The sequence below is a fragment of the Eptatretus burgeri genome, chromosome 5, assembly GCF_056783735.1.
Source record: "Eptatretus burgeri isolate ZD-2024b chromosome 5, Ebu_testis_v1, whole genome shotgun sequence".
In the NCBI taxonomy this organism is placed as follows: Eukaryota; Metazoa; Chordata; class Myxini; order Myxiniformes; family Myxinidae; genus Eptatretus; species Eptatretus burgeri.
In genome coordinates this window covers 78,485,379-78,500,758 of record NC_140965.1, presented here as the reverse complement: position 1 = coordinate 78,500,758, position 15,380 = coordinate 78,485,379, and the positions used below count along the sequence as shown (strand labels likewise).

The 15,380-nt window shown below is 43.0% G+C and overlaps 1 protein-coding gene across 1 annotated transcript in view; it reads left to right on the top strand.

The window, feature by feature from the left end:
- Positions 1–15,380, top strand: part of CDH23 (cadherin related 23) — a 683,120-nt gene that overhangs the window by 391,883 nt on the left and 275,857 nt on the right. The window contains exon 25 of the mRNA XM_085883587.1: positions 9,492–9,644. Within this exon, the coding sequence (XP_085739713.1) occupies positions 9,492–9,644 (153 nt within the window). The remainder of the gene's footprint in view (positions 1–9,491; positions 9,645–15,380) is intronic.

Sequence of the window (15,380 nt, the reverse complement as noted above, 5' to 3'; positions counted from 1 at the left end):
GCCACCGTTGCCTAGCAACGGGACTTTGAAATTTTGGAAAAAATCTGAAAAATATTTATATTTTTATATATATATATATATATATATATATATATATATATATATATATATATATATTTTTTTTTTCGAAAATCAAAAATCGGCTTCCGTGCTTTTATGCGCACTATAATCAACCTCTTTGTCAAAAATTTTCAGCCCGATCTGTCAAAAACTGTATGACTAGTATGCAATTATATAGCGATCACCCATGTAGCCTACCGGCTTGTTTATTAACTTCCTCAGTTGATGTCAAACAGCTTCCCTTGAATTTGTCTAATTTTAAATGTAAAGGCCCAGTCACACCTTGACGTTTTAGCCAGAAATGGCAACGTATAAAAACGCACGTAAAACGTTGGTGTACGCTGAAGTTTTGAGTTTTTTTTTTTTAAGTTTTGGTCGTATTCATAACGTGTTGGTCGGATGCATAAGGTATTAATAACGGGCACAGAACGTTTCGTTGTGTTAAAGATAACTTATACCAATGAATGCTTAGCCTGTTGTCGGCGTTCACAACCTATGCCCAACGATAGTTTAACTTAGTCATAGTGCACTGCACGTATCCCCGACGAACTCGTGGCGTTCTCTGTTAAAAAGCTGCCGCTCGCCGATTTAAATCATAACCGCCTGAAAATTGGAAGTGTCAACATCGCAGTCACACCTTGACGATTTAGCCAGCGTATGCCGACCTCTGAAAAATGTGTCTAAAACGCTGGGACACGTCAAATACGGTATAGGTAAGTTGTGTATACGTTAGGAGCACGATGAAAAACAATGAAGTACGCTGGCATATTACGTGGTGCGTCTAGTACGTCCTGAAATTTCAAGCATGCTGAAAATTTTACGACGTACTCGACGTATGGCTCACAAGTTCCGCATACACTGGCGTAAGTTCTGGGCACGCTCCGCAATCGTTTCCACAGGTCGGCCACACGTTACTTGTAAGTTACTCATAAGTCGAAACACGTCGAGGTAATGTTTAGCATACCCGAAACTTAATTTTTAACCTACGAGTAACGTGCTTTGAACATATTAGTAGCGTGCTTTGAACCTATGAGTAGTGTGCTTTGAACCTATGTGTAACATATCTCAAACGCACATTGGCGTACGCAGACGAATTTGATTGACGTCTTCCGGACGACCACAGAACTTGCTGAACGTGTTTTTAACTTACAGCTACCGTATAATGGCGTATTGGCAGCGTTTAGGGGAATTGGTATATACAAATGGGCTTAACAAGAGGAACCCGTCAGTGTTCCTGACTCCATGTTTAGTAGATGTCAATGTCACTGGCAGTCGCAGTAGTAGTAATAGTAGTAGTAGTAGTAGTAGTAGTAGTAGTAGTAGTAGTAGTAGTAGTAGTTCGAGAGAATTCAGTGATGTCGATGTTATTAGTCGTAGTAGTAGTAGTTCGAGATAATTTGGTGATGTCGATGTTAGTAGTAGTCGTAGTACTACTAGTAGCAGTAGTAGTAGTAGTTCGAGAGAATTTTGTGATGTCGATGTTGGTAGTAGTAGTAGTTCGAGAGAATATAGTGATGTCGATGGTAGTAGTAGCAGTAGTAGTAGTTCGAGAGAATTTAGTCATGTCGATGTTGGTAGTAGTAGTAGTAGTAGTAGTTCGAGAGAATTTAATGATGTCGATGTTAGTAGTAGTAGTAGTTCGAGAGAATATAGTGATGTCGATGGTAGTAGTAGCAGTAGTAGTAGTTCGAGAGAATTTAGTCATGTCGATGTTGGTAGTAGTAGTAGTAGTAGTAGTTCGAGAGAATTTAATGATGTCGATGTTAGTAGTAGTAGTAGTAGTAGTAGTAGTTCGAGAAAATTTAGTGGTCGATGTTGGTAGGAGTAGTAGTAGTATTAGTATTACTTTCAAGAAACATGTTGCAAAGTGTGAACAACGTTCGTGTAGCGTGCTTACAAAACGTTACTCATAGGTTCGAAATAAGTTTCGAGTACGCTAATCATTACCTCCACGTGTTTCGACTTATGAGTAACTTACAAGTAATGTGTTTCAACGTGTGTCAACGATCGCATAACGTGCCTACAACTTATGGCCAGCGTAGCTGGACATGTGAGTCATACGCCGGCATACGTCGTAAAATTTCAAGCATGAAAAAATTTGAGGAAAACCCAAAAGTTCAACGTTTAAAGCCAGCGTACTACCACTTATGGCAGTGTTTTTCAGCGTGGTCTTAACATATACAAAACGTACCCATAACGTATTCGACGTGTACCAGCGTTTTACAGAAATTTTTGCAAAAATCGGCATAAGCTGGCTAAAACGTCAAGGTGTGACTGGGCCTTAAGGAACAGCTGCAAGACAGCTCAGGCCAAGCAAAATGGTTGTTCAATGCTGTTATTTATTTATCATCCAAATCTCACAGAAATCTTTGGCGAAAAGGTTTTATTTTAAACTCAAGCTGAGAAACTCAGAGTTTAAAGTTCTCTGAAACAAGCCACTTGACCAATTGAGGTTTTACCCTCAGTGTTTCTGAAGTGTCTGTCTCTTTTAAGTGGTTAGTAAAGAAAATTCAAGGAAATCGTTTAATTGCATCAGCTTCACTATCGAGTTAACAAACGTGAGACCATTTTTGCAATTACAGGTAATCAACCAAACGATGGACATCCCACTTCATAAAATATGGCAATTCTCTGTATGTATGTATTTATTATGTTTGTATATATGTATGTCTTGTACATATATGAATGCATGTACTTTATGTATGCATATACATCTGAAAATCATAGTAACCATGGTCGAACCATGATCAGGTCACGTGCACAAAAAGACCCCCCCTTCTCACCCGTCACACACATACACCCGAGGATGCGGTTCCCTCTGCAAGCAGGTCACCATATCGGGAGGAGCAGGACAGAACGGGTGTTTCTAGCTATATTAAAATAAGAGAATTATCTGGATGTGTGCGTCTGATCATTATATAATCGAAAATGGCTGCGCCAATCTGGGGAGACGACTTGCAATTTTAGTCTGTCGGTGTGGAATCCCTGCCACTAATGTCAGTGGTTTAACCAGTAATCCCTGCCTAAAGGAGAGGGGTATTGTTGCCATATTTCACTCCTGGCGGTAGCGGGTATTACCTTGTGTTACAAGTTTATTAAACTTGTTTATTTCACTGTTGAACTGACGCTGTAAAAGAAAAGTACTTGCCATGCACTTAAAAAAAAATACATTCATCCGCACAGCGTGCTTAGTTGCTTCAACATCTTCTCTCATCCTTGTGAATATACCATGAGGAAAGAAAGGTTTTCTTTAGACTGGAATTTATACAATATTTAAAAATCACTCCATTGTACAGACTAATTGTAACACCAGTTAAAATCCTGCATGGGTATCGACCCCAAAACAGAGTGGTTTTCACCAAATGAACCACTCATACTGGTGTTATATCATCTACCCATGTGAGTATTCTAAATAATGCTAACAATAATTTGGATGGTATTCAGTATATGATGGCTGAAAATGTTTTGTTTTTTAAAACGTGTACAGAATTTTTTATTTTCGATGATGAAGTAGCAACACGGAGGGGACGATAAATTTTTTCCATTCGTCCAACTCAAATCGAGTGATTAATATCATGGATAAGGCAATTCCTCCAATTCAACATAAAAACATGAAAATATTAGAACGGCACTCAGGAGAGCACATACCTCTGCCAGGCTGAACACTTTATGTTTTGTGTCCCACTGAATACTGATAGGCCGGATCTTGTCCAACTGTTCAAATATCAAAATTTGTTGAGTTATTGTCATCCTTTTGTAATGAATCTTCCCTTATATCTTAAGGACACAACTAGTTTTCTGACTCGTATCCAAAGACTGAATGAAACATACTCACCTTAACTTTCCACCCATTTTAGTCACAGCAGACATTACATCCCTCTCTACTAGTATCCCACATTCAAAAGCCTATTTCGGATGTCGCAAAGCACGGGATACATGACAAGTCCCGTACCCATCTCCCCAAGACCATATGCGCCTATAAGAACTGATGCTCAAGTTGAATAATTTCCAATTTAATGGATGGCTTTACATTAAAACTCAGGGTACTGTCATTGGCACCCCTGTTGCACCATCGTATGTCAAGATCTTCATGGGGATGTTTGAGCTCAAAATCTTTGCACAACCTCAACACGGAATCTGAGAAAAATATTGTGTACGTTATATTGATATCCTGTTTATCTGGTCAAAATACCCCCACAGTCTCACACGGTTCCAAAATGAATTAAAGTTCATGCATCCAACTATCAAGTTTATATTCAGCAGCTCACAGTCCAAAGTTCACTTTCTTGATGCATTACTCACACTTCAAAACAACAGACTCGAAACAGAACTGTACACCAAACCAACAGACGCACAATCTTACCTTCTCCCATCTTCATCTCACCCTAAGCATACAATCACAAGCATACCACACAGTCAAGCAATCGGAGTAAGACACATCTGCTCAACAAACAAGGCAGAAGAAATTTCACTCTCCGAATTAGAAACACACTTTCTTGCAAAACACTATGACCCTCAGTCTGTAAAATAAGCCATAAACTGAGCAAAACGCATACTTCACTCAGACCTTATCATTTACAAACACAAACCTGTAACTAACGGTGTCCCACTGATAACAACCTACTTCTTGACTGCATCCCAATTGTCAAGTATTTTGAATAAGGCCCTTCCTCTCCTCCAATTAGTCAGAAACACTCCAGACCATAATTTCCTGAAACTTCACAAACATCATGTCGACGTAAGTTCTCCATCACCTCCTATGTGGACTGTAAATCCACATGGATCATACACCTAATCGCTTGTCAATGATGTACTAAACAATGCCTTGAAGAAACTGAGAACACACCATACACGCTTTAACACACAGTCAGAGATGAGAAACATTCACGGTAATCATGGAAAATCTCTGCCTTACACATTACATTTTCACCCAAGAGATGATACTGAAATCTCTGCCGTCGAATCAATTGCAAATCAATCACACACCACGATCCTGAGATGCGAGTCTTCTTGGATAAATAAACTTCAAACAAAGTTCCCTCATGACGGAAATGTTGATGACTAATGTGTGTTCCAATTCATTCATTCATTCTAAAGTACCTCAACTCATGCTTTCATTCATTCACTTATTTTTCAGAATAAGATGCTTTTCACCTTTCCATCTCTCATATTGACAAATGCAGGCAGTGTGCATATGTGTACGTGAATGTGCATGGATATAAACAGTACTGCATATGAATATGTGCAAGTGTGTGTTTATATATTATGCATGTATAATGCATATGCTCCGACTGTAAATCCACTCTCGTTGAGGAAGGTGAGAGCCGTTAACGGCCGTTACCTTTTGCTGCACAAATATTAACTAGAAGGGCACTCGGTAGAGCGCATACCTCCGCCACGTAACGCCTGATCTGCGAGAACATATCGGGCCCATTACATTTTTGTAATATCGTGCTATATATCGTTTTTGGCCCTATCTCTCAATGGTGAAGAATTACTTTAAAAATTCCAGTAGTCGGATCCGGATTTGGATCTTCACAAAAATTGAATCAATTCTTCCTTGTCACACACCCAACACGTCCACCAAGTTTCGTCCGCAACTTTTTGAGACATAATGCTACATATAGTTTTTGGCCCCATCTCTCAATGGTGAAGAATCACTGAAAGAATTCTAGTACTCAGATCCGGATCCGGATCTTCACCACTATCTAATCGGTTTGTCCTTGTCACATACCCAACCTGTCCACAAAATTTCATCTGAATCGACCCACAACTTTTTGAAATATCCTGTACACAAACAAACAAACAAACAAGCAGTCATAGACTGGTACTTACGAAATCGTCAACTTGACCTCTGACCTTGTCTAATAAAAGCTGTCTCGAGAGAAGGTAGCGATGCAAACCAGAAGTTTCTACGATGATTCTGTACCAAACCATCAAAAATCGAATGTTTGACCTCACTGCAACCTTGACCTTTGACCGATTTTGACCAAAATTTAATCAGCGCGAGCCATCACCCTCCTGAATCACGTGGTGTAATTTGACATTGGTAGCTTCTTCCGTTCTCGAGTTATCGTGCCTTCAAACAACCACACACACAAACAAACAAACACACAAACAGATGACGGAAGTCATCAATATACTTACGAAATCTTTAAAATTCCTAAATTACAAGCAGACATCATGCAGAGCATGAAACTTGCAAAATCAATAAAAAATTATATTGACCTCAAAAATATTTAGTGGTTGAATTCAGTGACCTGATCTGCAAGTGCTCTTCAAATTTCAAGTCAATGGGATGAAAATTGAGGATTTTATAAATACCACCTTAGTTGTTGACCTTTGACCTATGTTGACCTCTTGGTCCATGTTGACCTCAATAATAATTGGCTAGTTGAATTCAGTGGCCATAAATATAAATCCTCTTCAAATTTCAAGTCAATCGGATGAAAATGGATTGGTGAGGTGAGAGGTGAGAGGTGAGAGTGAGAAATTGATTGGTGTTTATGGATTTTACCCCGACACTCGCAGATTTTACCTCGAAACTCGTGGATTTTACCCCGACAATAGCGGATTTTACCCCGACACTCGTGGATTTTACCCCGACACTCATATATTTTACCCCGACACTCGCGAATTTTACCCCGACACTCGTGGATTTTACCCCGACACTCGTGGATTTTACCCCGACACTCATGGATTTTATCCCGACACTCATGGATTTTACCCCGACACTCGTGGATTTTACCCCGACACTCATGGATTTTATCCCGACACTCATGGATTTTACCCCGACACTCATGGATTTTACCTCGACACTCGCGGATTTTACCCCGACACTCACGGATTTTACCCCGACACTCGTGGATTTTACCTCGACACTCACGGATTTTACCCCGACAATCGCGGATTTTACCCCGACGCTTGCGGATTTTACTCCGACGCTTGTGGATTTTACCCCGACAATCGCGGATTTTACCCCGACGCTTGCGGATTTTACTCCGACGCTTGTGGATTTTACCTCGACATTCGCGGATTTTACCCCGGCAATCGCGGTTTTACCTCGACACTCGTGGATTTTACCTCGACAATTGCGGATTTTACCCCGACACTTGCGGATTTTACCTCGACATTCGCGGATTTTACCCCGACTTTCGCGGATTTTACCTCGACAATCGCGGATTTTAGACCGACAATCGCGGATTTTATCCCGACAATCGCGGATTTTACCTCGACACTCGTGGATTTTACCTCGACACTCACGGATTTTACCCTGACGCTCGCGGATTTTACCTCGACACTCGCGGATTTTACCGCGACAATCGCGGATTTTAAGGCCCAGTCACACCTTGACGTTTTAGCCAGGAATGGCAACGTATAAAAATGCACGTAAAACGTTGGCGTACGCTGAAGTTTTGAGGTTTTTTTAAAAAGTTTTGGTCGTATTCATAACGTGTTGGTCGTATGCATAACATATTAGTAACGGGCACAGAACTTTTCGTTGTGTTAAACATAACTTATACCAACGAATGCTTAGCCTGTTGTCGGCGTTCACAACCTATGCCCAACGATAGTTTAACTTAGTCATAGCACGCTGCACGCATCGCCGACGAACTCGTGGCATTCTCTGTTAAAAAGCTGCCGCTCGCAGATTTAAATCATAACCGCCTGAAAATTGGAAGTGTCAACATCGCAGTCACACCTTGACAATTTAGCCACCGTATGCCGACCTATGAAAAATGTGTCTAAAACGCTGGCACACGTCGAATACCGTATGGGTAAGTTGTGTATACGTTAGGAGCACGATGAAAAACAATGAAGTACGCTGGCATATTACGTGGTACGTCTAGTACCTCGTGAAATTTCAAGCATGCTGAAAATTTTACGACGTACTCGACGTATGGCTCACAAGTTCCGCATACACTGGTATAAGTTCTCGGCAGCTCTGCAATCGTTTACACACGTCAGCCACACGTTACTTGTAAGTTACTCAAAGTCGAAACACGTCGAGTTAATGTTTAGCATACCCGAAACTTAATTTTTAACCTATGAGTAACGTGCTTTGAACCTATTACTAGCGTGCTTTGAACCTATGAGTAGCGTGCTTTGAACCTATGTGTAACGTATCTCAAACGCACATTGGCGTATGTAGACGAATTTGATTGACGTCTTCCGGACGATCACAGAACTTACTGAACGTGTTTCTAACTTACAGCTACCGTATAATGGCGTATTGGCAGCGTTTAGGGGAATTGGTATATACAAATGGTCTTCACAAGAGGAACCCGTCAGTGTTCCAGACTCCATGTTGAGTAGATGTCAATGTCAGTAGCAGTGGCAGTAGCAGTAGTAGTAGTAGTAGTAGTCGTAGTTCGAGAGAGAATAGTGTTGTCAATGTTAGCAGTAGTAGTATTAGTATTAGTATTAGTAGTAGCAGTAGTAGTAGCAGTAGTAGTTCGAGAGAATTTAGTGATGTCGATGGTAGTAGTAGTAGTAGTAGTAGTAGTAGTAGTAGTAGTTTCAAGTAACGTGTTGCAAAGTGTGAACAACGTTCGTGTAGCGTGCTTACAAAACGTTACTCAGAGGTTAGAAATAAGTTTCGGGTACGCTAAACATTACCTCGACGTGTTTCGACTTATGAGTAACTTACAAGTAACGTGTTTCAAAGTGTGTCAACGATCGCATAACGTGCCTACAACTTATGGCCAGCGTAGCGGAACATGTGAGTCATACGCCAGCATAAGTCGTAAAATTTCAAGCATGAAAAAATTCGAGGAAAACCCAAAAGTTCAACGTTTAAAGCCAGCGTACAACGACGTATGGCAGTGTTTTTCAGCGTGCTCTCAATGTTATCAAAACTTACCCATAACGTATTCGACGTGTACCACCGTTTTAGACAAATTTTCCAAAAATCGGCATCTCGCATTATCCCGACACTCGCAGATTTTTACCCTGATATTCACGGATTTTACCCCGACAATCACGGATTTTACCTCGACACTCGCGGATTTTACCCCGACACTCGCGGATTTTACATCGACACTCTCTGATTTTATCCCGACACTCGCAGATTTTTACTCCGATATTCGCGGATTTTCGCGGGTTGGGAAATCCCCTGGACCTATCCCCCAATTTCCCATTGAAACAATTCCTCCACATTCGCGTGGTTTTCCCGGAACATATCCCCTGCGAATATCGGGGTCCTGGTGTAAAATATATATATATATATATATATATATATATATATATATATATATATATATATATATATATATATATATATATATATATATCTACATAGAAAAAACTTTTCTTTAATATTCAAATAAATTGCCCCATCGTTATTCATTTGATGTTGTACTTCATTAATACTAATGTTGTATATATGCAAATACCACATTTCCACATGCCATTTTGATGTGAGTGTGCAGTGAAAGATGTTAATGATGAGGTGCCTACTTTCCGGCCTTCATCCCACTTCATCATGCTCCTTGAAAGTGTGCCTCGGGACTCTGTCATTGTGCACTTGAATTGTTCTGATGCTGATGCCGGCCTCAATGCTGAACTTAGCTACTTCATCACTGGTGAGCACCACGACATATTTTGTTGCAGTTACGTGAACATTAATATCCTGGGTCTGCTTGTTCTGGTCTCAGGTGATAGCGGTTGATACTTTGACACCTTGTGGTTAATTCTTAATTGCCATGATGACAACTTGGAATGAGCAGTGAAATACTCTTAATAAAAATGCAACACATCCCACATTCCCTGAAATGAACATCCACTACACAGCAGATGGACATGTGTGGAATATGTTTATATCCCATGGGATTATTAATGTACATGAGTCATTCTTTGAGGATATGTGTGTGTGTACAAATGTGCATATCTATATATATATATATATATATATATATATATATATATATATATATATATATATATATATATATATATATATATATATATATATATATATATATATATATATATCTGAAGCTCTTTATCCACTGATTGACTGACTGACTCACTGACCGATATTAATGATCGGGACCTTCCGGGTGACGGAGAGAGCTGAAATTTTGGACATCGAAACCAGTACACCGGAAAAAAATCACAGAATTGTCGGACAACATCCATAAATGAAAAAATGCAGGTGAGTGACCTGAGACAATGGGGAAGCACAGTAATTTTGTGTGCTGACAGATATCGACCGGGAGCCCCGGGCCCTGAGCTCAAACGAACGAGGTACTAATATCTGAGCACAGGGGTATGAATGGAGTATCAAAAGACATATAGAAAGTTATTTCTGCCAGGTACCACCCTCTGTGTAAGGACCCTGGTGACCCTACAAAGGGGTCCTTAAAATTGGCTAAATCAAACATTGGAAGTACCAGTTGGTATCACTTCCATATGATGCATATGACCAACCTGACAAAAAAACCCAATGTGACAGACATGCCTACTACTGCAAAAGGCCCCGCAGAAGCCCCAACAAGGGCCCCCAAAAAGGGGCGAGCTCAAACATTGGAGGTACGAGATAAAACCAGTTTTAAAATCGTATACACATCCCACAGAGTGTAAAATGTCCATTACCAGACAAATTGTCTGCTGCATTGGCCCTACCAGAACCCCCAAAGGTCAGGTCAGGTATGGGAGCATGTGCCAGAACAGCGCGTCGCTGCGTCCACTTTCCGCCGGTACTCCAGGGGCCTCCATCTGGCCATCCCCCAGGCAGATGCCAGGCCCATCCCCATCTCCTTGAGATGATGGTCAACCTGCTGCAACCACAAGGCATGTGGTCGGCCCATTGGCCTCCTCCACTCACGAGACTCCCTCGCTGAGAGAATCTGGTGAGCAGAATCAGCGTCAGGAAAACGAGCCACATGTCGATACAGCTGCAACTGACGCTCACGGACCATGCAGGTAACAAATCTCATCCGAGTCTCTCTCAGCAACCGCTCGTTGGACACAAAATCTGACCAGCGATAGCCAAGGATTTCCCGAAGAGACCTGGTACCAAAGAAATTAAGTCTCCATCTCAGATCCTTGGTCAGAGTCCAAGTCTCGCATCCATAGAGCAAGACTGGAAGCACCAAGGACCTAAAGACTCGGAGTTTCGTCCTCCTGCACAGGTACCGGCAGCGCCACACCCCATTATCCAGTGAATCCATGACTCCCCAGGCCCGACCCAGACGTCTATTGATCTCTGCCTCACAGCCAGCAGAGACATGAATATCACTGCCAAGGTAAGTGAATCTCTCCACGACCTCAACATCCTCACCACAAACAGAAACAGACAGGACAGCAGAATCCAAGATGTCACCGAAAGCCTGGATCTTAGTTTTGACCCAAGAAACCCGTAATCCCAGCGGCTCCGACTCCTCATTCAGCACCTCGAGGGCCCCAAAAGGATATCTAAAGTCTCCTCAAAGATGACTACATCATCTGCGAAATCAAGGTCCACGATGTTGACATTCCCAAACGATGCACCGCAGCTTGATCGTTCCGACATCCTCCTTAAAATCCAGTCCATACAAGTGCTGAAAAGTGTGGGGGCCAGTACACACCCCTGACGAACTCCAGTAACAACTGGAAATAAGTCAGAGATGGCACCACCACACTTCACAGCACTCTCAGTACCAGAGTGGAGTTCAGACATCAGATCGATCAGTTTCGGTGGCACCCCACAAAGACCAAAAATCCTCCAGAGGACATCCCGATTCACTGAATCGAACGCTTTACAGAGATCAACATAGGCTGCAAGCAGCCCCTGCCGAAACTCTCGTCTGCGTTCGGTGAGGACACGAAGAGCAAGGTTACGGTCAATCGTTAACCTCTTTGGTGTAAAGCCTGACTGCTTTGGACGCTGGTGCTCAAGCAGATGGTGGCGAACCCTATCAAGAATTATCCGAGCAAAGACCTTGCCCAGCACTGAGAGCAGCGTCACCCCTCGGTAGTTGTTGCAGTCTTGGCGAGCACCCTCCCCTTTCCAGAGAGGGACAACAAGGCCCCTCTTCCAATCAGTTGAGATGATGCCTGTGTTCCAGCCAGAGTGCAAAACTGCATGCAATGACACGAGTGCAGCATTTCCACCATCCTTGAGAAGTTCAGCATGGACGCCACAGATCCCTGGAGCTTTTCCCGTTTCAACCGGTTCACCGCAGCCCGTGTTTCCACAAGCGAAGGTGGACCACAGTTGATTGGAAGGTCAGCAACAGGGATTGTAACACCCTTGACATCCAACTTGAGAGCTGGGGGATCAGCCTGGTGCAACCGCTCAAAGTAACCGGCCGAGCGGGCCTTCACTTCAGACTCCTCTGTCAAGAGCCTACCACTCTCTGCTCTAACTGCAGTGCTCCGAGGGATGGGCTTGGATGAACGTAATGCGCTAATTCCCCTGTAAGCAGGACGAGAATCACCTGTCCACAGGTGATGCTCTACCCCCTCACAGATTCCTCGCACATAGGCCTCCTTGTCCACCCTCAGTGCATGTACAGTTTTACGCCTCAGCTCCCTGAACAGCTCAGCTCTGCCATTCAGCCTGGCCCCGTGACTCTGGTCAATGGTATCCAGTGTCCCTTGAGAGACAAAATTCTTCTTTGCCCTGCGGTGAGTTCCAAGACATCCACCGGCAACATCAAGGATGGTGGTCTTGAAGGCGCTCCACAACTCTTCAGGACCCCCCAAAGCAGCTAGACACCCCAAATGTCCACTCAGCCTGGTCGCAAACTCTTCGGCTACTCTCTCATCCTTGAGCTTGCCAACATCCAGCCTAGGCTGGGATGGTACCATTCTCCAGGATTTAAGGTGCAGCTTTCGTGTTGCTACAACAAGCCGGTGGTCAGTATTGAGGAACTGAGCACTCCGGTAGACCCTGCAGTTCTGGATCATACTCCAGCGACCGTCGACGAGGACATGGTCAATCTCCTTTGCCACATGGCCAGCGTTGGAATACCAAGTCCAGCGATGAGCTTGTGGGCGCTGAAACCATGAACCGGCCACCCGAAGTCCATGACTTCTTGCTAAGTCAAGGAACTTAATGCTATTCTGGTTCATAGTTCCTGACCCATGGGGCCCAACACATGTCTCATAACCATCCCTATCAATTCCAGTTGATGCAATGAAATCCCCGAAGACTAGAAGTGCATCTCGTCTGGGGCACTGATCAACCACAGACTCGAGTGTGGCATAGAATGCATCCTTCACGGTGAGGTCACTCGCCTCAGTCGGAGCATAAACAGAGACCAGGAAAATGACACCTAAGGAGTGACGAATCCTTCGTCTCATAATACGCTCGTTGACCGGTGTTACCTCAATTATCATTGGGATCAGCTTATTGGACACAGCTACAGCAACTCCTTGGGTATGGTAACCATCAGAGCGACCAGACCAATAGTAGGTGTAACCACCCACTATTATCTCACCGCAATCTGGTCTCCGAACTTCAGAGAGAGCTGCCATACCGATGTCCAAAAGCTTGAGCTCAGATGACAACAGACAGGTGATCATCCTCTCTTTGGGATAGGACATTCCAGGCACCCACCCCAAGGGACCGCCTCAGGTTAACCCAAGGAGACTGCCGTCTGGTGGACGACACCTCAGCACCACTCCGACATTCTCTCCCACAATCTGACCCAGGGATGTTACCCCGTGGTTTCCCTCCTTTCATCAAAGATTGGGGGTCCTGAAGGCTTTGCCCCAATCCCGTCATCCGGTGCGCTGCCCTGCGAAGGGAAGCTGCACAGGAGGTACTCCCACGGAGTGGGTTTTCAGGGGTTTGTTGCGTTTTTGTGTTTTGCGGAATGAAGGCTTTTACGGTGGCCGGAGTGCAAATCCTGCCACCAACCTCGTAATAAAAAGTAACCCAACTGCAGGAGGACGTCCGCAGACACAGTTGGGCACTAGATATGGATGGCCATTGGCTCACACGGAGCTCCTCCGCCCTTTGACAGGTTTTGTTTTTAATCCTGCTTGGTGTCCATATCCAAACACCCTCCTCACCAGAAAACCTGGTGGGGGAGACGGTTTAGTCGCAGACAACCCGACCATGGAACAGGTTAGTACAGGTTTACATGGTACCTGTAGCAGGTCACAGATCTAACCTTACCTGACCTGACTAAGTTCTAATGTTTCCTAACTCCTAATGTCTCTGAACTCGGAAATCGTTGGAAGTAATAACAGTTCTAATGTTCCCTGACCTCTCCTAATATAACATCTCCGAACTCGGAAAAGAATGTTCGGAGAAGTTAGGAAACAGAACTATTTACGTCTTCGTATATTTCCAAGTGTTTCAGTACAATATGAGCCTGTAGTTTTTCCGAGTTTACTGGTTCATAGTGTGATTCCAGTAGGCTTATTAATATCTTGTAGTTCTTTTGTTAAATTGTTAAACATAAAAGTTTCCAATGGTAATGGTGTGCCGGCATAATGTGCAAAATTATGCCAATTGTGTATTTTTGGTCTACTGTAATGTTTTGCCCTTTTTAGAGCTCACTTTTGGGGGTTCTGGTAGGGCCAATGCAGCAGACAATTTGTCTGGTAATGGACATTATACACTCTGTGGGATGTATATATGATTTTAAAACTGGTTTTATCTAGTACCTCCAATGTTTGAGTTAGCCCCTTTTTTGGGTCGGCATGTAGGGTACTGCCTTTTCCAGTAGTAGGCATGTCTGTCACATGTGTTTTTTTTGTAAGGTTGGTCATATGCATCATATGGAAGTGATACCAACTGGTACTTCCAATGTTTGATCGAGCCAATTTTAAGGATCCCTTTGGAGGGTCACCAGGGTCCTTACGCAGAGGGTGGTACCCGGCAGAAATAACTTTCTATATGTCTTTTGATACTCCATTTATGCCCTGTGCTCAGATATTAGTACCTCGTTCGTTTGAGCTCAGGGCCCCGGGCTCCCAATCTACTATCGATTCCGATACACCGGGAAAAAATCACAGAACTGTCAGAAAGCATTCGTCAATGAAAAATGAAAAAAAATGAAAAATCAAATGCTGGTGAGCAACCCGAGACAATGGGGAAACACCGTTCGTTTGCTTACATTTTGCGAGCCAATAGACATCAAAGCTGATACACCGAGAAAAATTGCAGAATCGTCGAACAACATCCATAAATGAAGATATAAATATATGAAAAAAAAATGCAGGTGAGCAACCCGATACAATGGGGAAGCGTGGTTCATATGCTTACACAACGATCCACTTTCAAGGAACATGATGAAGTGGAAAACACAATGTGTAAGCATACCCTGCTAACATAAAGCTCATTCTAACCATTGATTCACTTACTGACTCACTGATTGACT